A 26,373-nucleotide genomic window follows, 5' to 3' on the forward strand; every position below is an offset into this window, starting at 1 on the left:
CAAATTCTGAAATATGACCTCCACTAACCTAGGAAAAATTTGAAAGCTTCGAACAATGAAAAATCAAATCCAAGTCTCAATTCCATTACGCTACAAGACGAAGAGAAGAAGCCAAGTTTCTAATAGTTATGATTCAGGCCCCCTACAGTTAAAACCATAATTGATGGAATTTGAAGAATACAACCCTCTACACAAAGGAAATTTTTATTAATAGAATACTAGAGAGTACAATACTTGCTCTTACAAGAGCAACTCACTTTCACACAACTCTTTTATTTTGGTGAACACTCACATAAGTCTACACTACACACTCAAGCTTTCAAGCTTACTTCTTACTTGCTTACCCAAATGTGAGCCCAAGACCCCTATTTATAGTTGTTTAAGAGGGTTAGAAAGTGTGTAGAAGAGTTAATCCTAGCCATATATTACTAAGAAGTTTCTAGAAGAATAAATACTAGCCATGCACTTGTATCTTTCTAGAAACTTCTTGGTAGATATTTTGTAGGATGTTACTAGAAAGAAGTTCTAGAAAGTTGTTCTAGAAAGTTGTTCTAGAATAATCTAAGTTGGTGAGGAATTCTAATACTCCCCCTCATCACCAACTTTTATTTCTCACAAGTCCAAGCTTCTTCTTAAGCTTCAAAAATGTTTCTGTCTTTAGTGGCTTGGTGAAGATCAGCGATTTGGTCTTCAGACTTGCAATATTTTAGCATCACAGTCTTATTTTTAACTTGATGTCGGATGAAATGATATATTGTCTCTATGTGTTTGCTCCGTCCATGTGCTACCAGATTTCTGGCAAGTGCAATAGCTGACTTGTTATCGATGAGAATCTTTGTTGGTGCTTCTTGTTCATGTTGCAGCTCCTTCATTAGATTTCTAAGCCATATCGCTTGACATGCACCTGCAGATGCACCAATGTATTCTGCTTCGCTACTTGATAAAGCAACAACCGACTGCTTCTTTGATGACCAAGAAAAGGCTGCTGATCCAATGCTGAACATGTAGACGGATGTACTCTTTCTTTCATCCAAGTCTCCCTCATAGTTACTGTCGGTGTAGCCGACAAGTTTTGGATCAACACTTTGTGAGTAAAATAATCCTTCATTAATGTTTCCTTGAACATACCTGAGAATCCTCTAGGCCATCTTGAATTGTTCTTGCCTTGGCTCCTCAATGAATCTGCTCACCAGTCCAACCGCAAACATTATGTCGGGTCTTGTGATGGTCAGGTACCGTAGGCTTCCGACTAAGCTCTTATACAAAGTTGGATCAATAGAGATTCCCGGTGAGTCTCTCCTCAGCTTCACTTTGACTTTGACAGGAGTTGCAACTGGTTTGTAGTTGTTCATGTTGAACTTCCGAAGGATCTCCTTTGTGTACTTTTTCTGAGAGATGAAGATTCCTCTCTCAGATTGTGATACTTCTACTCTAAGAAAGTATGATAATTTTCCAATGTCAGTCATCTCGAACTCCCTGATCATATTCTTTTTGAACTCCTCGAACATTTTTGGATTGTTGCCGGTGAAGATCATGTCGTCCACGTAGAGACATACGATCATAATGTCTCCATCCTTCTTCTTGGTATAGACAGAGTGCTTATACAGACTCTGTTAGAATCCGTTATTCTGGAAGTATGTATTAATTCTGGTATTCCACGCCCTGGGTGCTTGCTTCAATCCATACAATATCTTCTTCATCTTATAAACTTTATCTTCTTGGTTCTTCACCTTGTACCCCGATGGCTGCCTGATGTAGACTTCTTCTTCTAGGTAGCCATTCATGAATGCAGACTTCACATCCATCTGGTAGATCTTCCACCGGTTCTGTACTGCCAATGCGATAATGAGTCGGATGGTGTCAATCCTCGCGACTGGTGCGAACACTTCTTCATAGTCAACTCCTTCTCGCTGACTATAACCCTTTGCAACAAGTCTGACCTTGTATTTCTCGATTCTGCCGTCTTGATTTGTCTTTGTCTTGTACACCCACTTTACTCCAATTGGTTTATGGCCTTCAGGTAAGATAGTGAGCTCCCATGTGTTATTTCTCTTGATTGCCTCGATCTCATCATCCGTGACTTTTCTCCACTTGTCTTCTTGAGCAGCTTCTTCATAGCTGACCGGATCACATTCTGCAAACAAATAGAATAATGTGTACTCCTCCATCATCTCGACAGTTTCTGTATCATCATACAGATCTCTTAGGCTTCTCATCCTCCTTGTTGCCCCCCCTGAAGAGCTTCCTTCACTTGAGCTGGATGGTTATGATGGCGTCGTCGATGTTGGGATTGATGGAGCTGGACTATTAGGTGGACTTTATTCTGGTCTTCCAACCTCCTGCAAGTCATCATCATTATCTTCAAAGAACACACCTTTAATATTTTTGTCTTCATCGGTCCATTTCCAATAATCTTCTTTATCGAACTCCACGTCTCTTAAAATGATCATCTTCTTTGTAATTGGATTATAGAGCTTGTATGCTTTTGTCCTCCTCTCGTACCCAATGAATATGCACTTTTCTCCTTGATCGTCTAGCTTCTTTCTTTTCTGCTCTGGGATGTGTGCATATGCAATGAACCCAAACACCTTCAGATGGTTGACGCTTGGCTTGATGTTGCTCCACATCTCTAATGGTGTCTTGAACTTTACGCTCTTTGTCGAACATCGGTTGAGGAGGTAAACTGCACAGTCCACGACTTCAGCCTAGTAAGTCTTCGGCAAGTACTTGCTCTTCAACATGCTTCTAACCATATCAAGAATGGTGCAATTCTTCCGTTCTGCTATGCCATTTTGTTGTGGTGTGTAGGCGACAGTGAGTTGATGAATTATCCCGTACTGCTTGTTAAAATTGTTGAATGCATTCGAAGTATATTCTCCACCTCGATCTGATCAAAGCACCTTGATGTGGTACCCACTTTGCTTTGCTACCATCTCCTTGAATTCTTTGAATTTCTCTAGAGCTTCAGATTTCTCCTTCAAGAAATAAACCTAAGTTTTTCTGCTATAATCATCAATAAATGTGAGAAAGTACCTATTTCCTCCAAAAGAGATGACTTCAAATGGTCCTGCAATATCTGTGTGGACCAATTGTAGTAGCTCTGTTGCTCTTCTTGACTTTCCAACTTCGAAACTTCTTCTATGTTGGTTGCCCTTCATACAACCTTCACATAGCTGGTTCGGATGGTTGATTTGCGGCAATCCTTTTACCATTTTCTCTTTTCACAGAAGATTCAGGCCACTGAATGCAAAATGCCCAAATCTCAAATGCCAGAGCTAAGACTCATCCTTCATAATCATTTTTAAGCACTTGACAGGGTCAATATGAATATTTAAGGCAAACAGTCTATTTCGAGACATGTTCACATTTGCAATTACTTTATTTTTATTCATGATAGTGAGGACAAAGTCTTTTAGATGTATATCATAGCCTGTTTCAAGGAGCTGGCCTAGGCTCAAAATATTATTTCGTAGTACTAGAACATAATAGACGTCAGAGATGTACCTATTCTCGTCCGTCTTTGTCATCATTATCTTACCCTTGCTCTTTACTGGAATCTTTGACTGGTCTCCAAAAGTGACATCTCCTTGCACCGTCTCATTTAGCTCGGTAAAGAACTCCTTGATGCCGCACATGTGGTTACTGGTACCTGAATCCAGATACCGGATATCTTGATTCTTGCTTTCATTCTCTTGGTACGTCAGCAGGATTGTTGAAGTGTCTGGCTGCTCCATTTCTACAAAGTTATTTTTTTCTGCCACTTGATTTGGTTTCTCCCAGCATTCGTAGTTGAGATGGCCGTATCTCTTGCATTTGTAACACTGTGGTTGAGATCTGTCCTCCTGGTAACTTCTTCCTTGTCCTCGTCCTTGTGCGCCACGACCTCGTCCTCGATCGAACGATTGTTCACGATCTCTATTTCGATCTTGATTTTCTTGGCCTCCTTGGTACTGTCTCCTACGACCTTGCTGAAAGTTTGAGCCACCTCGAAAAGAGCCTCTGCCTCTGTAGCCTCCACGTCCTCTTCGACTATCTTCTTTAATAGCCATCTTACTCTGCAAGGTTTGCTTTAGATTCTCCGCTTGATTTGAACTGATGTTTATATCTTGTTCGTAAGCTTGCAGAGAACCTTGTAGCTCATCAATAGAAACTTCGGAAAGATCTTTAGACTCTTGTATTACCGGAATAATATATTTGAATTTAGAGTCTAATGTCCTAAGTATCTTCTTCATAATTCTTACATCATTAATTGCTTCTCCATTTCTCTTCATTTGATTAGTTATTGTCTGAGCTCTACTAAAATAGTCTGATATTGATAATTGCTTCTCCATTTCTCTTCATTTGATTAGTTATTGTCTGAGCTCTACTAAAATAGTCTGATATTGATTCTGTAGCTTTCATCTTTAAATTTTCAAATTCAACTCTTAATGCTTGGAGACATACCTTTTTGGCTCTTTCCGCACCTTGATAGGATTTTTGTAAAATCTCTCATGCTTCTTTAGAGGACATGACGTTGAAAATCTTCTCAAACGATGATTCATCTACGCCTTGGAATATTAGGAACACAGTCTTTTTGTCTCTTTTTATGACCTCATTCATCTCACTCTTCTGTGTGGTGGTGAGAGTTGCTTCTGCTGTAGGTGACTCTCTGGTTCAGTGTAGCCATTCTCCACGAGCTCCCACAAGTCTTGCGAGCCGAGCAAGACTTTCATCTGGATACTCCACTTATCATAATTGGTCTTCATCAGCTTCGGAATCTGTGGCTGGATCATGTTCGCCCATCTCGTACACGAGCACCTTCCATTGGCCCGTCTAGATCGAACCATGCTCTGATACCACTTTGATAAAATTTGAAGAATATAACCCTCTACACAAAAGGAAACTTTTATTGATAGGACACTAGAGAGTACAATACTTGCTCTTACAAGAGCACATCACTTTCACACAACTTTTTTATTTTGGTGAACACTCACACAAGCCTACACTACACACTCAAGCTTTCAAGCTTACTTCTTCCTTGCTTACCCAAATGTGAGCCCAAGACCCCTATTTATAGTTGTTTAAGAGGGCTAGGAAGTGTGTAGAAGAGTTAATCCTAGCCATACATTACTCAGAAATTTCTAGAAGAATAAATACTAGCCATACACTTGTATCTTCCTAGAAACTTCTTGGTAGATATTTTGTAGGATGTTACTAGAAAGAAGTTCTAGAATAATCTAAGTTGGTGAGGAATTCTAATAAAAAAGATAATTTCTTCTGTGTCTTATAACTGTCTATTATTTAATGAGCGATCATGATTTATCAAAAGAAACAAATGAAAATTGAGTATAATTTACAAAGATATGATGTTAATTCTATTGGAATAAATCATAATTATTTATATACTACTGTTTAATTATTTATGATTAAGAAAGTGAATATTTCTCATACTGTCCACTCACACTGCAGGTTTTTAACACCTGTACCTTTAACCAATCTTGTCAAAGTACACCAGCGAGTGCACCAAAGGAAAAAGCTCCTGTTTATCAATAAGGAACTACTGTATGACCACTAGACTCGAAATCATCTGTCACTCCCATAGTTTGAAAAAAGAGAGGGGGAAAAGATGGAGAATGAGTGAGAGAGAATAAGGTGTGAAAATGAAAAGATAAGAAGCAAATTCATAACCCTTTTTTTATGAACAATTTACATCAGGTTCTCCATGTAATTAATCTAGCCTTTTTCTGTCACATCTCAGACATGTACTTGCCATCTCTAACTGTTGAAAGCTTCTGTTCTTCAGCTTTCTGTCTCATCCTCCAACATCCCCATATATGTGGGTCTCCCCACAATCCACCCCCAAACTATGCAGGGTTGTAGGCTCTCTTCCATTCCTTAAACAATAGGGTTAATTAATTGCTGATGTACCACCTTATAGTATTGCCCAATCGCGGATAGATCCCTCTACTATGGCTCATTGCATATATATACACTCCCCAATCGCGGATAGATCCCTCTACTATTGCTCATTGCATATATATAGATCTATTTGTCGAAAAACAGTTTCTCTTTTCTCCAAGGATCGATAAAAGAGTTGAAAATTTCAATAAGGAGCCTATTTGCAATATATAATAGAACTACGACAAAGGTCTATCCGCAATTAGCCCTAGAAAATAAGGAAAAGAAACTAAAAACTAAAAATAGCCCCGAAACCAATACGTAAGCTAATTAACAACTAAGTAAGTAATAAACATTCTATGATCAAACCTTCACCAATTAAACATATTATCAATGAAAGGGTCCAATCCCTTACTACTCTCCTTCTCCTGATCAGTTTCAGGCTTCTGTCCAACGAACCCTGACCCCGAGAAAATAAGGCTCATCGGGTCGGGTTCAAGCTCAGCCAAATCAGCAAAGAAATCATCGGGTTGGCTCGAACCAGCCATTGACGCTGGCTCATTGTAGAACACATTGTCAACCGTTACGTTATCCATTCCACTAACGACTTCTTCTTTAACTGTAGGCAAACTTGAACTTGAATTTGTATTAGGGTTGATATTTTTAGGCTCTTCCTTCAAAGTTGAGGTTGAGGATTTGGAGGTTGAAGAGGTGGAGGAGTTCTTGTGCGGCTGTGTTCTTGTGGACCCCGCGAGCGCATTTCGTTGAGTAGGCCAAGGGTGGTTGTGCTCAGATGTGTAGGTGATGACTAGCATATTTGGATCAGTTCTGCTTCTTTCTACCTGTTTTCTTGCCGAGCATCCCTTTGAGCTGCTGCATCTGTAGTAGCCCCTGAAAATTGTACAAAATTTGATGTTAACATTGATCAAATTATAGCAATTTGATACCAATGGTTAGTTATTGATAAAAGTTGAGAGATTCTAGAAGATTAAAGCAAATCAAATTTAGTGCCTGTGTAAATTGTTGATATAAACTGTTAGTTTATAGTGCATGTTATTATGAATTATGTATTGATATTGTTGGGATGCTATATTGATAAAAATTATATATTCAATAAATGAAGGCAAAATTCATAATAGAGTTTAGTGTTTGATCCTACTGATATAACTTATGTACTTTTGGATTGTATATATTATTAGAATGTCGTGCTTATTGACAAGGCATTTAAAGAGTAAGTAAGCTTATGGAAAAAAGTTTTCATTTAGTGACAAGGAACTGAAATGAATAATTAAGTGTCTATTATTCATTTAATTGATTATGAAAAAATAAGTTAATTAATTTACCTTGAGTTATTGTTAATATGCTCTTATTTTTGATAAATAAGCTAGTGACTTTAGTAATCAGATGATGAGGAGAAGTAAAGGAGCAAAGATATGAAGGGGTTACCCATGATTTGGAGTAAGAGAGAAGAAAGCATAAAGAAAAAGAATAAATAAGACAGAAGGAGATCGAAATTAATACTGTACGTGTTCCCTACTCCTTGAACACATCCCTTTCCTCTTGCATTAGGAGTTAGAAATTTTTAATCTTTATAAATTCCATCGATGTATATTTATTTTTAAGCATATGATAATAAGCGAGTATATATATAAGTAATTAAAATGGAAAATTACCTAGGATAAGGGGAACCCTTGATGGGTTTCTGTCCATACTTCCTCCAAGCCCATAGATCAGATGGCACCACTTCTCCACTTGGCCTGCTGCTTGCTGCTGCTGGCGCTGGAATGCAAACCACTTTCTTTGCCTGGCTCTTTCTGCAAAAGTTTTGCACCAAAAGAACCAATCAAATACAAAATCCCCTCGAGGAATCCTTAGACTCTAGTGATAAAAAGAGAACTCTGTGTCTTGGAATTTATTCAAAAAGTAGGATTTAAAGTTTGGTGATCATGGGAATATAGTTTGGGCCTTGACAGAGATTGATCCTGTGGAAAAGTTTCAGATAACTAAATTGAAAGCTCAGCTCAACAAATCCACTACCACTATTTGTCCCAAAAAAACAAAAAGTTTGATATATGAGAGTTAATAAAATTTATTGTTTACCTTCTCTTCATCCCGGGAGCACGAGGGGAGATTTGCACACCGTGTTCAAGCTTGACCATATCGCCGATCGTCGGCATCGGCTTTATCGCCCTCGGCGACAGCGGCAAGGGCACTTTTGCCGGTGAGATCTGCAGCACCCTCGAAAAGAGGCTGCTGCAGGGCCTCTTCATTTCATCACCAACTCTCACTAGCTTTTGCTGCTGAGCGATCATCTCATCCCATGATCAACGCCGTCGTTCCTGATCTGCCAGAAGAAGTCGCACATAACTTTTGATATCAATTAGAAAGAAGAGCGTGCATGAGAGAGAAAAAAGAAGAAGAAAGAAAAGGGTTGCAGAGATTTTCTCTGAACTCTAGCTAGTTAAATGAAGCAAAGCAAAACAAAGAGTTCAGAGACCATGATCAACGCCGTCGTTCCTGATCTGCCAGAAGAAGTCGCACATAACTTTTGATATCAATTAGAAAGAAGAGCGTGCATGAGAGAGAAAAAAGAAGAAGAAAGAAAAGGGTTGCAGAGATTTTCTCTGAACTCTAGCTAGTTAAATGAAGCAAAGCAAAACAAAGAGTTCAGAGAGAGAGAGAGAGAGATTATAAGATGTCTTATAAATATTTTTGTATATATACGAAGGAGACGCTGACTTTTTTCATCGTAAGTATTTCTCCATACGCAACCAAAGAGTAGAGAAGAAAAAGAGAGAGGGTGAGAGTATCATGATCGATTAGCACAGCAAAATGAGGGGGAGTCCCAAATCTGCACAACTGTTGGGTATTGATTTAGCTTTTGGGTAGTTTTTAGAGGGTAGCTATTGTTCTCTAGTGTAATGGGTTCCCTCTTGTTTTTAGACTTTTTTTTCCGGAAACTATTTTTGTATTAAATATTCTTTTTTGGGAGGTAGACTTTTATGAGGAGGTTTATTTATTTATTTTTAATTTTCTTGATTTGTTTTCGTGAAATAAAGAAGTGGCGGCAAGTAGCCGCATTTCTCGGCTTTGAAGCTTTCTCTATTTTTCTCTCTCCTCATTTTTCTCTGTTTCTCTCTCTCTCTTTTCTGTTGAGTAACCGTTAGTTATAAGTTTTGGTTCTGGCGTGTGATTCATGCCTTTCTTACTGGGGGAAAAGTTGTCGTTGGTTTTTCTTACCATATGTTCACTGCACAAACTTTGCGCTAATAATTATACTAGTGTCAAGTCAGTGTGTTGATGCGCGTACTATTACAGAGTTATACCTATAGCCAAATTGATAATATAATTTTTACATATAATTAATTATAAAAATTCCAACGAGAAGTTTTTTACTATTATTTATAGAGTGAATTTTCGAATCAGCTAATGAAATAACACACAAATTAGCAAGTTTTATCAATTTTTTTATAATAGAGCCAAAAAAAATTATATTTGTGAAATATCTAGCAAATGTTAAATTCATCATTTGCAAGAACACACACACATGTATATAGAAAAATGGGTATGCTGGGTACCAATTACATAAATTTGTGCTTAGTAGTGAGGTGACATAATCTCCTTCACTCATTCAAATTGTTGCATATCCCCATGCACTCATCAACCCATATGAATGTGGTCCCCCATTTGAATGAGTGAAGGGGATTGTGTATACTTCACTACCAAGCACAAAATTTATGCTTGATACCAAACATACCCATTTATGCTTCCAGCCCCCAAAAGCCAAAGAAATGTGCTTCCCACCTCCAAGACTTTGTCAATGGGTATTTTACCCCTAAAAATAAAGATTATGTTATCTGAGCCCCCAAAACACAAAACCCAAGACATTAAAATATGTGAAGACCATAATACCCTTCTCTCTCTTTCTTTTTCCAAAACACAAAACCCAAGACATTAAAATATGTGAAGACCATAATACCCTTCTCTCTCTTTCTTTTTTTATTAAAATATGATGACCAAGACATTAAAATATGTGAAGACCATAATACCCTTCTCTCTCTTTCTTTTTTTATTAAAATATGATGAAGATTATTTTATTATTTTTGTTTTCTCTCTTTCTTTATCATGATGTACTAAGATGATAGTTGAAATGATTGATGAGGATTATTTTATTATTTTTATTTTTTATTATTTTAGTTGTTTGTATTGGAAGATTGTTAAAGTTACGGGTTAATTGTTAAGGTTACGAGTTAATTGTTAATATTACGGGTCAATTGTTAAGGTTATGAATCCTCTCTCTCTCTCTCTCTCTCTCTCTCTCTCTCTCTCTTTTTATTAAAATACGATGAGGATTATTTTATTATTTTTATTCTCTCTCTCTCTCTCTTTATCATGATGCACTAAGATGATAGTTGAAATAATTGATGATGATTATTTTATTTTTTATTATTTTTTATTATTTTGGTTGTTTGTATTGGGAGATTGTTAAAGTTACGGGTTAATTGTTAAGGTTACATTATTTTGGTTGTTTGTATTGGGAGATTGTTAAAGTTACGGGTTAATTGTTAAGGTTACGAATTAATTATTAATGTTACGGGTCAATTGTTATACGGGTTAATTGTTAAGGTTACGAATTAATTATTAATGTTACGGGTCAATTGTTAAGGTTATGAATCCTTTCTCTCTCTCTCTCTCTATGATGATGTTTCTTTGATGATATTGAAATGATTAAAGAGGATTGTTATTTTATTATTTTTATTTTTTATTCTTTTTGTACTTTTAGAATATTCGTTGTTAAGGATAATGGTTGGTTGTAAAGGTTATGCATTGATTGTTAAGGTTACAGGTTGGTTGTTTAGGTTAAGGATTTGTTGTTAAGGTTATGGGTTTATTGTGTAGGTTACGGATTTGTTGTTAAGGTTACGGGTTTAATTGTTAAGGTTACAGGTTTAATTGTTAATGTTACGTATTTAATTGTTAAGGTTACGAGTTTAATTGTTATGGTTACGGTTTATTAATTGTTAAGGTTACGATTTAATTGTTAAGGTTACGGGTTTAATTATTAAGGTTACAGGTTTAATTGTTAAGGTTACGGGTTTAATTGTTAAGGTTACAGTTTGAATTGTTAAGGTTACGGGTTTAATTATTACGGTTACGGTTTTAATTATTAAGGTTACAGGTTTAATTGTTAAGGTTACGGTTTAATTGTTAAGGTTACGGTTTAATTATTAAGGTTATGGGTTTAATTGTTAAGGTTACCAGTTTAATTGTTAATGTTACGGTTTAATTGTTAAGGTTACGAGTTTAATTGTTATGGTTATAAAGGAGAGAGAAGGGATCCATAACCTTAACAATTGACCCGTAACCTTAACAATTAAAACCGTAACCTTAACAATTAAACCCGTAACCTTAACAATTAGACCCGTAACCTTAACAATTAAATCGTAACCTTAATAATTAATAAATCATAACCGTAACAATTAAACCCGTAACATTAACAATTAAATACGTAACCTTAACAATTAAACCCGTAACCTTAATAATTAAACTTGTAACCTTAACAATTAAACCCGTAACCTTAACAACAAATCTTTAACCTACACAATAAACCCATAACCTTAACAACAAACCCTTAACCTTAACAACCAACCCGTAACCTTAACAATCAATCAAACCCATAACCTTAACAACAAACCCTTAACCTTAACAACCAACCCGTAACCTTAACAATCAATACATAACCTTTACAACCAACCATTATCCTTAACTAACAATCAATACATAACCTTTACAACCAACCATTATCCTTAACAACGAATATTCTAAAAATACAAAAAAAAAATAAAAAACAAAAAACAAAAATAATAAAATAATAATCCTCTTTAATCATTTTAATATCATCAAAGAAACATCATGATAGAGAGAGAGAGAGAAAGAGAGAAAGAGAGAGAGAGAGAGAGAGAGAGAGAGAGAGAGAGAGAGAGAGAGAGAGAGAGATTAACAATTGACCCGTAACAGAAGAGGAAGAGAGAGAGAGAGAGAGAGAGAGAAAGAGAGAGAGAAGATTCATAATCTTAACAATTGACCCGTAACATTAACAATTAATTCGTAACCTTAACAATTAACCCGTAACTTTAACAATCTCTCAATACAAACAACCAAAATAATAAAAAACGAAAATAATAAAATAATCCTCATCAATCATTTCAACTATCATCTTAGTATATCATAATAAAGAGAGAGAGAGAAAACAAAAATAATAAAATAATCCTCATCATATTTTAATAAAAAAAGAAAGAGAGAGAGAGAGAGAGAGAGAGAGAGAGAGAGAGGATTCATAACCTTAACAATTGACCCATAACATTAACAATTAATTCGTAACCTTAACAATTAACCCGTAACTTTAACAATCTCCCAATACAAACAACCAAAATAATAAAAAACAAAAATAATAAAATAATCCTCATCAATTATTTCAACTATCATCTCAGTACATCATGATAAAGAGAGAGAGAGAAAAATAATAAAATAATCATCATCATATTTTAATAAAAGAAAAAAGAGAGAGAGAAAGGTATTATGATCTTCACATATTTTAATGTCTTGGGTTTTATGTTTTGGGGGCTCAGAGAACAGAATCTTTATTTTTAGGGGGTAAAACACCCGTTGACAAATTCTTAGGGGTGGGAAGCACGTTTTCTTAGCTTTTGAGGGCTGGAAGTATTTTTTCCATATATATATGAGAAATATGGATATGCTTGGTACCAAGCACAAAAAGTTATGATTGGTAGTGAGGTGTCACATCTCCCTCCACTCATTCAAATGTGGGATCACATTCACATGGGTAATGAGTGGATGAGGATGTGACACATCACTACCAAGCACAAAATTTGTACTTAGTACCAAGCATACCCATATTTCTCTCTCTCTCTCTCTCTACACACACACACACCCAAATCCTTGTGCACTATTTTAAACATCAAAATGAGGTCCTTTCTTCACCTCAAAGATTGAGGTTCAATTTGCGCGTGCATATAGTCTGACATTAGAATTTTAAGAAAGAGCAAGGGATTTAAATTGAAAGCTAGTATTAATAGTTAGCGTTATTTGCATATACACCCCTTACATCATGGTTATTTGCAAAAATGCCCTCCACATTTAGTATTTGCAAAACTAACCTTTGAATCATCAATTTTAGTAAAAATTACTCCATCAATCATCAACTTTCATATGCTAATTTATAACTGCAATAAAAGTAACAAGGTACTCAGGCATTACGAAAAAGGGCGGTTGTCTGATGGTGCATTTTAGAGGGTAATTTTCTCCCTGCTAACGTGCACCTCTGCTAAGATTTTAATGGTAAGGAAGAAGAAGAGTGGTAGTAAGCGGATCCTAAATAGTGAGTTGAGAGATTCCATTTTCGTATACCCAACCTTGGCTAGTGCTGGAACATCGTCTAGTGCTGGAGTTGAAACTAATGAAATAGTAAACTCCATGGAGGCGACTGAGATCATGGAAAGTACAGGACCTAAAGGAACGAAGAAGAAGCTACTGATGAGTGAAATCTTGGCTAGTTCTCACCCTCTCTCAAAACCTCTGGTTCTTCTTGGAAATTTGAGCGCTCGTCAACTGAGTAAGTCTTCTAATATTTCTCATTGGGCAGATGATGTTGATGATGATATCGAATTTGGTCTAATTGAAAATACACCATTGGACGAGGAGATTGATGAAGTTGAATCTCAGATTGAGCCTTCGATTGAAATGGATATGGCGGAGAATCTGGATCTGAAGAAATCTGATAAAAAATTCGAATAATGTTGATCCAATTAATGATAAAAATATAAACAATAAAGAGCTTGATACGAGAAAAACTTTTGTTAGCCTCTTTGCTGACAATAGGAAAACTGGAAATGGATTATATCTGAATTTTATGCCATCTTATCAAACTAATGCTGTTACTTTCTCTGAAGAAGAATGGAAATAGGGGGAGGATCTATGGAAATATGCACTCATTGGTCATGTTATTGATTTGAATGTTAAATTCAAATCCATGGAAGCTTATGTTAATAAGAGCTGGTGGAAGATTTCAATTCCGAAGGTCTCTTTGATCAAGCAAAGTTTATTCCTTTTTGATTTTCAATCAGATCACCAAATGAGAAGTGTTCTGGAAGCAGGGCCATAGTTCTTTGAATTCAGGTCTTTGATGTTAAAACCATGGACTATTGATACTGATATGGAGAAAATTTTAGACTACAACTATCCTATATGTGTTCAGTTTCATAACTTGCGTCTTAATCTTTGGAGCTTCACTAGAATTAGCAAAGTTGCTAGTCTCATAGGCAAACCAATCACCACAGATAAACTCACAGCAACCAGACAAAGATTGTGTAATGCCAGAGTATTATTGGAAGTACAATTGCCTCTAAAGGAGCCTCTACCTGACATTCTCAATATTCAGGGTCCAGATGGTAAGAATTACAACCAGAGGGTTTTTTATGAGCTCAAGCCTAGATGATGTTCTCTATGTAGTATAATTGGGCATGAGACTTAATTCTGTAGAAGGCAGGCTACTAGAAAGCAATGGGTACCTGTCATAAAGCAAACTGGAAATTTAGCTCAGAATACAGCTCCTGTTGCACAACCTGTAGTGCAGGCTATGAATATTGCACAACCTGCTGGTCAAGTTATAAATACTCAGCAAAATGATACTCAAGTACATATTGCACAACCTGCTGGACAATCTGGCTATATGGTTCCCCAAAAATATGCACATGATTTATCCAGAAGTTTAGGGGCTCAATTTTCTACATCTATAAATTCCCCAGCTAGTTTTTTTGATGGCGGTAACATTCCTAATAAGCATGATCTAGAGAATCAGCAGAATGATGAAAGCAATTTCAATTTGGTCAAAAACATGCACAAAGTATTAGATTCAGGAATCCTGAAAGATCTTCTCCAACTGTTAATGCCTCTGGCTTTACAAGTGTTAATAGAGAAAATTCATCAAGAAGAGCTAATCAAAAAGTGGCCGGGACTTCATATGCTCAAGTTTTTCAATTCTCCCTATTGGATATGCATGTATCAGACTTGGACCCCTCTAGCATTGATAGAAGTGGAACTTACAATTAATGCATTTGGCTATTTGGAATGTTAGAGGACTTAACAAATCCTCTAAACACATGATGGTAAAGCAGTTTATTCAAGATTATAAGCTTCCTTTTATTGCTCTTTTAGAAACAAAGCTTGCTGAAAGCAAAATGCAATTTATTGCAAAGAAAATAGTAAAAGATTGGAAATAGATTTCAAATATAAATGAGGCTACTAATGGGAGAATATGGATCCTTTGGAACAATTCCTATCTCAAAGTTGAGAAATTTTTTACTTCAGAGCAACACATGACATGTTATTTAGATTCAAATGATGGCAGACTGCGTTGTCTACTTACCATAGTTTATGCTTCCAATCAAATGGAAAGAAGGAGGGCTCCTTGGCATAATCTGATGGTGTTCAATCAAAATGTGAATTGCCCATGGGTGGTTGCTAGTGATTTTAATGCTATTATTAACAATGAAGAAAAGTTTGGTGGTGCACAGATTTCTGATACAAAAATTATGGATTTTCAGAACTTCATTGCTTCTTGTCAACTATTGCATATGAGATCTACATGGTGTTTTTTCACTTGGTCCAATAAGCAGGAAGCTGATACTAGAATTTGGAGTAGGTTAGATAGGATTTTAGTTAATGAAGCTTGGATTCACCAATACACCTCAAGTCAAGTGGAATACTTAACACCAAATTGTTCAGATCATTCCCCAGCTCTTCTTACTATTGGTGATGAAAATTATGAAGGTAAAAGATCATTCAAATTCTTTAACATGTGGACAAAGCATTCTGATTTCATCTCCTCTGTCAAATCAGTACGGGATCTAAACTTTGATGGTTACAAAATGGTCAATTTTTCATGCAAAGCTTAAGAAACTCAAGACTATTTTAAAGGAATTGAACAAAAAACACTTCATGAACCTTAGTAAACAAGTGATTAGAGCTAAAGAGGAGTTAGTTACAGTTCAACAATAATTACATTCTGATCTGCTCAACCTAGTTCTAATTTCTAGAGAAAAGGAATGCATTCAAAAATATGTCAGGCTGATGTAATGTGAGGTATCCTTTTATAAACAGAAAGCTAACATTAATTGAGGCTTACAAGGGGACAAATGCTCAAAATTATTTCATTCTATTATGAAAACCAAAAGTCACAACAAATAGGGTCCTTTCACTATATACTGAGGATGGTACAAAGATCACTGAAATGCTTATGATCATTGCTGAGTTCATTAAGTATGACAAGATGCTTCTAGGATCTTCAACTTCTACTATTAACCCTGATTCAAATGTGATAAAAAATGGTCCGATTCTATCTCATTGTTAGAAATACCCTGAGTCTCTCGGTTACAAGAGATAAAAATTAAACAAGCTGCATTCTTTATGTCGGATGAGAAGGTGCCTGGACCTGATGGATACAGTGCATCATTTTTTAAAGCTGCATGGAGCATCATTGCTGAGGACTTATACAAAGTGATACGAATCGCCGTGCGAGCACATTTGATCGCGAAATTATTAAAGATGGGTTGAGAAGAGGATGACAGAAACACAAGCACAATTCAGTATGGTGAAGGAAAATAACTTTTTCTAGATTATGAAGAACAAAAGATTACAATCTTTCCCTCACAATCTCACTAGAATCGAGAACTACCTTTCAATCCTCTCTAAACCCTAATACAAAGATTAGAATCTCTCTCTGATCTAAGATCTCTAAGATCCTCACAATCTAAACCCTAATCCTTTTGATCAGGATCTCACTTAGACCTAAAATCCTTTAGATCTACATCTTGATCTCTCTCCTCATGTTTAAAACCCTAAACAGTCCCTATTTATAGGGTTTACAACGTGGTGGCAATCTGGTAAATAACTAAAACCAAACCAAACTAGAATTTCTTCAAAACAGAAACCAAGTCTGTCCAGGAAACCTCGATGAGTCGACTCATGACTGAGATGAGTCGACTCAGGAAACCTCGATGAGTCGACTCATGACTGAGATGAGTCGACTCATGATCACCAGTCGACTCACAGTCGACTCAAAATGTGCACAAACTGTGCTGGCCTGCATGAGTCGACTCATGATTTCATGAGTCGACTCATGATTTCATGAGTCGACTCAGCAGAAGCATTTTGCTATCTAGAGACGTTTTCTTGAGTCGACTCATCAACCCGTCAGTCGACTCATCAGGCTGAGAACTGAAATATTTGATTCTTCATTCTTCCGACTCGCTTCATGCTCCATCCTATGCTCCCTCGTGTCGCTTCACACTACTATTCTCAAGATATCATGAGAATCACCTATCCTCAAGCTCCTATGAGGATTGCTTTTCCGAAGAGAAGATACACCCGTATCATGGGTCCTCCCTTTAAAAACTTGAAGTCTCATTCAAGTTAGAACTTCACCTGAGGAAACTCTCGAGCTCCTCCATCTTTGTTAACTTCAGTCATCTTCTTCTTCCTTAATCTCTGAACTCCTTCCAAAGAAAAGGATCTCGCCAAGCTTCTTGTACTGCGATCGAGTAAGGACCATACACATGATGCCTCTTCACCGGATCTGATGCTCTGATACTAACTTGATACGAGTTGCCGTGCGAGCACCTTTGATCGTGGAATTATCAAAGGTGGGTTGAGAAGAGGATGACAGAAACACAAGCACAATTCAGTATATGGCAAAGGAAATTACCTTCTCTAGATTATGAGTCAGAAACACAAGCACAATTCAGTATATGGCAAAGGAAATTACCTTCTCTAGATTATGAGTATGAAAAGATCATAATCCCTCTCTCACAATCTCACTAGAATCGAGAACAAACTCTCAATTCTCACTAAGCCCTAATACAAAGATTAGAATCTCTCTATGAATCTATCTGATCTCATAGATCCTCACAATCTAAACCCTAATCTTTTTTATTAGGATCTCACTTAGACCTAAAATCCTTTAGATCTACATCTTGATCTCTCTCCTCCTGTTTAGAACCCTAAATAGTCCATATTTATAGAGTTTACAACGTGGTGGCAATTTGGTAAATAACCAAAACCATACCAAACTAGAATTCCTTCAAAACAAAAACCAAGTCTGCCCAGGAAACCTCGATGAGTCGACTCATGACTGAGATAAGTCGACTCATGATCACCAGTCGACTCATGGTCGACTCAAAATGTGCACAAACTATGCTGGCCTACATGAGTCGACTCATGATTTTCATGAGTCGACTCAGCAGAAGCATTTTGCTATCTAGAGGCGTTTTCTTGAGTTGACTCATCAACCCGTCAGTCGACTCATCAACCGTCAGTTGACTCATCAACCCGTCAGTCGACTCATCAGGCTGAGAACTAAAATCTCTGATTCTTCGTTCTTCCGACTCGCTTCTTGCTCCATCCTATGCTCCGCCGTGTCGCTTCACACCACTATTCTCAAGATATTATGAGAATCACCTATCCTCAAGCTCCCATAAGGATCCTTTTTCCGAAGAAAAGATACACCCGCATCATGAGTCCCCTCTTTAGAAACTTGAAGTCCCATTTAAGTTAGAACTTCAGCTGAGGAAACTCTCGAGCCCCTCCATCTTTGTTGACTTCAGTCATCTTCTTCTTCCTTAAAACTTGGACTCCTTCTAATGAAATAAGGATCTTGCCAAGCTTATTGTATTGGGATCGAGTAAGGACCATACACAGGATGCCCCTTCACCGGATCTGATGCTCTGATGCCAACTTGATATGAGTCGCCATACGAGCACCTTTGATCGCGGAATTATCAAAGGTGGGTTGAGAAGAGGATGACAGAAACACAAGCACAATTTAGTATGACGAAGGAAAATATATTCTTCTAGATTATGAAGAACAAAAGATTACAATCTTTCCCTCACAATCTCACTAGAATCGAGAACTACCTTTCAATCCTCTCTAAACCCTAATACAAAGATTAGAATCTCTCTCTGATCTAAGATCTCATAGATCATCATAACCTAAACCCTAATCCTTTTGATCAGGATCTCTCTTAGACCTAAAACTCTTTAGATCTACATCTTGATCTCTCTCCTCATGTTTAAAACCCTAAACAGTCCCTATTTATAGGGTTTACAACGTGGTGGCAATCTGGTAAATAACTAAAACCAAACCAAACTAGAATTTCTTCAAAACAGAAACCAAGTCTGTTCAGGAAACCTCGATGAGTCGACTCATGACTGAGATGAGTCGACTCATGATCACCAGTCGACTCACAGTCGACTCAAAATGTGCACAAACTGTGCTGGCCTGCATGAGTCGACTCATGATTTCATGAGTCGACTCATGATTTCATGAGTCGACTCATGATTTCATGAGTCGACTCAGCAGAAGCATTTTGCTATCTGGAGATGTTTTCTTGAGTCGACTCATCAACCCGTCAGTCGACTCATCAACCGTCAGTCGACTCATCAACCCGTCAGTCGACTCATCAGGCTGAGAACTAAAATCTTTGATTCTTCGTTCTTCTGACTCGCTTCACGCTCCATCCTGTGCTCCATTGTGTCGCTTCACACTACTATTCTCAAGATATCATGAGAATCACCTATCCTTAAGCTCCCATGAGGATCGCTTTTTCGAAGAGAAGATACACCCGTATCATAAGGCAATTGAATAATTTTTTCTATTTGGAAAACTTCTAGGTACGTATAATACAACTTCCATCACTTTAGTACATAAAATTCTTAACCCTCAAATAACTTCAGACTTTCGGTCGATATCCTGTTGCAATTGTGTATATAAAATCATCACCAAAATCATTGCTATCCGAATTCAAAAAGTCATGGGTTTTTTGATAAATGATGCACAAAGTGCTTTTGTCAAAGGAAAAATTATTTCAAGCAACATCATTCTAGCTCATGAGCTCATCAAACACTATGAAAGAAAGCACATCTCTCCAAGGGCTATCTTGAATATTGATTTGAGAAAATCTTTCGATACAATTAGTTGAAAATTCATTAAATCAATGCTTGAAAGCTTAGGATTTCCTGGTAATATGATTGGCTAGATTATGGAGTGTATTTCTACTCCTAATTTCTCTCTTTCTCTAAATGGTTCATTGCATGGATTTTTCCATGGAGCTAGAGGGCTAAGGCAATGAGATCCTCTTTCTCCTTATCCTTTTGTCATTGGGATGGAGTACCTGTCAAGAAAATTAAAATTGCTCAAGAATGACATGCTTTTCAATTATCATCCAAAATGTTCTAGATTGGAGATCACTCACTTTATATTTGCTGCTGACCTTCTCCTATTTAACAGGGCTGACATGAATTCAGTTACTAAAATTTTCAATTGCCTTAAGGAATTTAGTCAAGTGTCTGGTTTGGAAGCAAACCCCGCTAAATGCTCTGTTTATTTAGGGGGGTATAGATGAAGATTTAAAAGCTCAGATTTGTGCATTGATTAACTTCACAGAGGGTACTCTCCCTGTTTTCTATTTGGGCATGCCTCTAATATCAAAGGGGTTATCTTGGCTAGATTGCTCTCCATTGATTAGCAAGATCAGTGCACAATTCCAAAGTTGGTAAAATAAAAGAAATCTATCGTATGTAGGGAGACTCCAGCTAATAAAATTTGTCATCTTGAGTATTCAAATGTTTTGGACGAGCAACTACATCTTACCGATAAGAGTTTTGGAAAAAATTGATAGCATGTGTTTTGCCTTTCTTTGGAATAAAAAGTTTATCTAATCTCCTGGGCTTCAATTTGTCAAGACAAAGAATAAGGGGGCTGGGATTATATTCAGCTAGGCTATGGAACTATGCTGCTGCTCTCAAACTCCTGTGGCTAATTCATCTAAAGAAAGATAAGCTTTGGATTAAATGGGTTCACGACCACTACCTGCGACAATACAACATTTAAAGTTCAGGATTCTTGGATGTGGAGACATCTTATTAAGGTGAGAGATATAATGTAACTTAATTTTGGAGGTTTTGACAACTTGAAGAATATGCTAGATAGCTGTTGTATTGGAGGCAAAATCAAAATTTCCTCGGTTTACAAAGCTCTAACACAAACTACTAGTCAAGCCTCTTGGTCTGGAACTATTTTTTTTTTTTTTGGGGGGGGGGGGGGGGCTTTTTTTTTNTATCCACAGCATTTGTTCATTCTGTGGATGATGATCCATTCCAGAATTCTGACTCAAGACAGACTTTGCAAAATGGGAATGTTGAACACAAATGCTTGTGTCTTATGTTCAAATCACATTGAGGAAACCTATAGGCACTTATTTTTTGAATGCCAGTTCTCTATTCAAGTTTGGAATAAAGTGATGGATTGGTTGAGATTTGCTTGGAGATCTTGCTATTAGAATCTCATCATCAATTGATATTGCAACAACCACAAGAGTAAGAGTTTTATGGAGAATTTGAAGAGGATGACATTGTCGGTCATTGTCTATTTGCTTTGACAAGAAAGGAACCCGAGGATCTTCCAGAATAAAAATAGAGAACCTGATCAAGTATTTCATGCTATGAAGTTAGAAATCTTCTCCAAAATTTTGAATGACGATATACCCGTCCACATGAAGGATAAGCTGGAAAAATTGTAATGTTCTGTTCTTGATTAGTTTGTTTCTGATTTTTAAATTTGGATTGTTGTTACCAGGTCATTTTCCTGGATATTTGTTGTACTCAAATTTCAAAAATTGGTGATGAATATAATTCATTTTCATTGACCAAAAAAGAAAAAAAAACTGCAATATAAAAAATATCAAGAAGGGAGTTAAACTTTTGCTCATCAAGTTGATGGTTATTTATTTTTACGAGAAATTTTTTATTTATTTTTACGAGAAATTTTTTCTTCCAAACTTGATGAGATATGGATGTAGTTTAGCAAATACTAAGCCTTGGGGTCAAAGGAGAAGAGTTAGGGTGAAGGACTATCTTAGTAATTAACTCTTCACGAGAGGTTGAAAATAATTTAATTCCGTTTGGATTTGATAATCAAGATGGAGAGTTAACTTTTCCGTGTTTGGCAATTGAAGAGGGGGTTAAGGATACCTACTATTTGAGCGGATTTATTAACCCCTCTAAATGAGGGATTAACTGACCTTAATCCTTGTAAAGGTTTTATTAACCCTTTGACTAAATTAACATGTCAATGATTAACCCTACTCTTAATTCCTTAATTACCAAATGTGCTGATTTAAACTTTTGAGTTAATTTGATTCTCAACTAAGAGCCATTTAATAGAGATAATGGTCTCATTGATTTTGTTCAAGGTTACAGACCATCTAGTATAAATCAACAAGTTGTAATTAGGATCCTATAAATGTTGATGGTCATGTTATCACTCTATGATTGTGCATTTATACTAAGTGAGAAAAGTTAATTTGTGGACACCTAAACTATACATATAAATGAAAGTAAGGTAAGATTGTTCGAATTTATGTGTGAGTATAGTCCTACAAATAATGAAAGAATTTCAAAAGGTAATAATTGTAATTTAATACAAAATCAAGATCAATATCTAATAGTTTAAGTTTTTGATTGACTAATTTGATTCTTAATCTCTGATTAAGCCTCATTTAACTACCAGAAGAGCTCAATTAACTCAAGCCTTGCAAACGTTCAAATGGATCCAATTTATTGGATACTTTCTCCATTATGTCAGGAACTGACTTGAGATAATGTTGTTTTCAAGAAATTTTATGACTTAAAAACTTATCGTTGTCTTGATCGGCATATGTTCTTACTTATCTAACTTCTCAAACAAATTTAAATCTTGTGTTTATTCCTAGTAATCACTAAAAAAAGAATAATAATATATATACTTGTAATTGCATGTCCTAGTTCCTGAGGCATTATTTGCGTTGATGCAGTGTATGTTCCCAAGATTGATTGGAATACTTTGCGTTACTAATAACTTTGATACCATGATGTAAATAATTCAGATAGATTATGAAGTGTTGGGAATTAATAGTACAACAAGACCTTTCCTATCTTTATGATGAGATAAGAATAAAAATAGAAGAGAAAAACAAAAAAGTACAAAGAGAAATAGAGAGATTGCACACAAGATTTACCGAGGTTTAGCTCAAATTGAGCCTACATCCTCACCCATCCCTTCTTCACCGTTTCCACTATAATCAAATAAAATCTTACAAAGGGTCTTCTCTCAAGTTGGGATAACTTAACTTGAGGATCACTTTCTCTCAAACTCACTTGAGGATTATAACTTTCTCTCAAACTCACTTGACTTGAGGATCACTTTCTCTCAAACTCACTTGAGGATTATAACTTTCTCTCAAACTCACTTGAGGATTATAACTTTCTCTCAAACTCACTTGAGGATTAATGAGGATTATAACTTTCTCTCAAACTCACTTGAGGATTATAACTTTCTCTCAAACTCACTTGAGGATTATAGATTTGTATGTAGTTCTTCTTCTTGTTTCTTGTTGTCAACCTTCACCATCTTCCCTCTATTTATAGGGAGGATATGCCTCTTGGGTACACCACATTCATTGCATGAGGAAGTCCAAAGACTAGCTCTTCCTTTTCCCAATGCACGTGGAAAGACAATCTATCAATGCATGCATGTAGTCAACCATAAAATATTTATAGAATAAATACATATTAATTCATCATGGGGATGGATCCCCGTTCCTATCAATCTCCCCCTCCATCCTCATGAGGATAAAATTTTCAAATAGTAGTCATACCTGTCTTTCTTCACCAGAAGTCATGCTTCTCTTTTGCTAGAGGCTTCGTTATCATGTCAGACGGATTTTGGCTTGTATCAATCTTCTTAATATGTATAAGACGATCTTCTCCAAAGCATCACAGATCCAATGAAAGCATATGTCGATATGTTTTGTCCTTGAGTGATATGTAGTATTTTTACTCAAGTCGATGACGCTCTGATTGTCACAGTATAGAGTGTATTTCTCTTGCATGAGAGGTAGCTCCTTTAAAAAATTCTTCATCTACAAGAGCTCCTTGCTGGCTTCTATAGTAGAGATATACTCAGCTTTTGTGATGGATAGAGCGATACACTTTTGCAGCTTTGATTGCCATGATATGATTCCCCCTGCAAAGGTAAATAAGTATCATGATGTGGACTTTCTTTTGTCCAAATCACCTTCCATATCAGAATCAGCATAGCCTTTCAAGATAGGTTTTCCATCTCCAAAACATAAAGAATATTTAGAGGTTCTTTTAAGATATCTTAGGATCCACTTTACTGCTTCCCAATGTTCTTTACCAGGATTGGTAAGATAACAACTTACCACTCCAACTACATGTGCTATGCAAGGTCTTGTGTAAACCATGGAGTACATCAAACTTCTGACGGCCGAGACAAATGGAATGCTCTTCTTCTCCTCCTTCTCCTTCTCACTTGAAGGGCTTTGTAGTGTACTTAGCTTAAATAGAGCTGCTAGCGGTGTGCTGATTGGCTTAGAGTTCAACATATTGAACCTCTCCAGAACACGTTCAATGTATCTTTCTTGTGATAGCCACAACTTTCTCATACTTCTGTCTTGAGAAATCTTCATTCCCAATATATGTTGTGCTGCTCCTAAGTCCTTCATGTCAAAGGACTTACTCCGCTCTTTCTTCAACCTATCAATTTTAGACCTATCTTTTCCAACAACAATCATATCAACAATATATAGAGAGAGAATAATAAAATCATCATCCGAGAACTTTTGGACATAAACACAATGATCTGCAGATGTTCTTTTATACCCATAGTCAAGCATAAAAGAATCAAACCTTTTATACCATTGTCGTGGTGCTTGCTTGAGTCCATACAAGCTCTTCTTTCATTTGCAAACTAAGTGTTCTTTGTCCTTTACCTTGAAACTCTCTGGCTGCTCCATATAATTTTTTTTCTGCCAAATCACAATGGAGGAATATTGTCTTCACATCTAACTACTCAACTTTAAGGTCTTGAGAAGCTACAAGACGAAGAATAACCCGAATAGAAGACACCTTTATAACAGGAGAATTTTTTTTCATAGTCAACACCTTACTTCTGACTGAAATCTTTCACCACGAGGCGAGATTTGTACTTGACTTGGCCATTTCCTTTATTCTTGATTTTGAACACCCATTTGTTCTTCAAGGTTTTTCTATTCTTAGGTAGCTCCACCAAGTCATAAGTGTGATTCTTATGCAAAGAATCCATCTCCTCTTGCATAGCTCACCAAGTCATAAGTGTGATTCTTATGCAAAGAATCCATCTCCTCTTGCATAGCTTTCTTCCACTTTGCACGATCATCTGATTCTTATGCAAAGAATCCATCTCCTCTTGCATAGCTTTCTTCCACTTTGCACGATCATCATGAACTTACGCTTCATGGAAACTTTTCGGTTCACCTGCATCTGTTACAATAATATACTCTGAAGCAGCATATCTAGTTGAGGATTATCATTCTCTCTCTGACCGTCTCAACTGTGGTACTTGTGGCTGATCCATATATGATGGCTCTGGATGTTCATGCTCCCCCTGATCAAAACCTGAGGAACCTGCAATTTCTTCTTCTTCCTTCATATCTTGAAAATCATTATTTTCTAGCACGGGAGAAGGAAAAACAACTGGTGTAGAGATTAGATCTGGGATGATATGAGTGTTTTGTTGCTCCTCTTTTTTTCAAAATCAGTAAGTGTTTTATCTTAAAAAAAACAACATCCCTGCTCATCATAATTTTCTTATTTTTAGGATCCCACAACCTATACCCAAATTCATCATTTCCATATCCTAGGAAGATGTATGGAATAGCTTTATCATCAAGCTTTATTCTTTTCTCCTTAGGTACATGTACAAATGTCTTGCACCCGAATACCCACAAGTGAGAATATGAAATATCCTTTCCACTCCAAATTCTTTCAGGAATATTTCCATCCAAGAGAACTGAGGGGGACATGTTTATCAAGTAGCAGGCTGTTCGCATTGCTACTCCTCAAAAATTTTTTGGTAGTTTAGCTAAGGATAGCATACTCCTTATCCTTTCCACAATTGTGCAGTTCATCCTTTCTACAACCCCATTATGTTGTGGTGTGTGTGGAACAGTCTTTTGGTTTCTAATGCTATAAAAAGAACAATAGTCTTTAAACATCTTTGAAGTATACTCACCACCATTATCAATGTGAATACACTTCAAGAGCTTTCCGGTTTCTCTTTCAACTTTGGTATGAAAGTCTTTGAAAACTTCAAAGACTTGATCTTTAGTTTTTATGACATACACCCACACCTTTCTAGATGCATCATCTATGAAGGTCACAAAGTATGAAGCACCACTAAAAGTTTTTCATTTATGGGTCTGCATACATCCGAATAGACTAAGTCTAATGTGTTAGTTTCCTTTTTGTTATATTTTTTAACAAAAGCTATCCGATGTTATTTCCCAATCAAGCAGTAATCACAGTGGAATAGTGTTGTACCTTG

The 26,373-nt window shown here is 36.5% G+C and overlaps 2 protein-coding genes across 2 annotated transcripts; both read right to left on the reverse strand.

Annotated features, from left to right (window-relative positions):
- On the reverse strand, positions 3,276 to 4,331 carry LOC109838347. Its single transcript, XM_020406798.1, has one exon. It carries the CDS (start codon positions 4,329 to 4,331, stop codon positions 3,276 to 3,278), a length of 1,056 nt encoding a protein of 351 aa, XP_020262387.1.
- Positions 5,651 to 8,189, reverse strand: LOC109836925 (probable WRKY transcription factor 35). The gene is made up of 3 exons (XM_020404968.1): positions 7,978 to 8,189; positions 7,551 to 7,691; positions 5,651 to 6,768 (listed from the first exon to the last, which is right to left on the reverse strand). The coding sequence occupies exons 1-3, from the start codon at positions 8,187 to 8,189 to the stop codon at positions 6,249 to 6,251; spliced, it is 873 nt and encodes a 290-aa protein (XP_020260557.1). The 3' UTR covers positions 5,651 to 6,248.

The sequence above is a fragment of the Asparagus officinalis genome, chromosome 4, assembly GCF_001876935.1.
Source record: "Asparagus officinalis chromosome 4, Aspof.V1, whole genome shotgun sequence".
Classification (NCBI taxonomy): Eukaryota; Viridiplantae; Streptophyta; class Magnoliopsida; order Asparagales; family Asparagaceae; genus Asparagus; species Asparagus officinalis.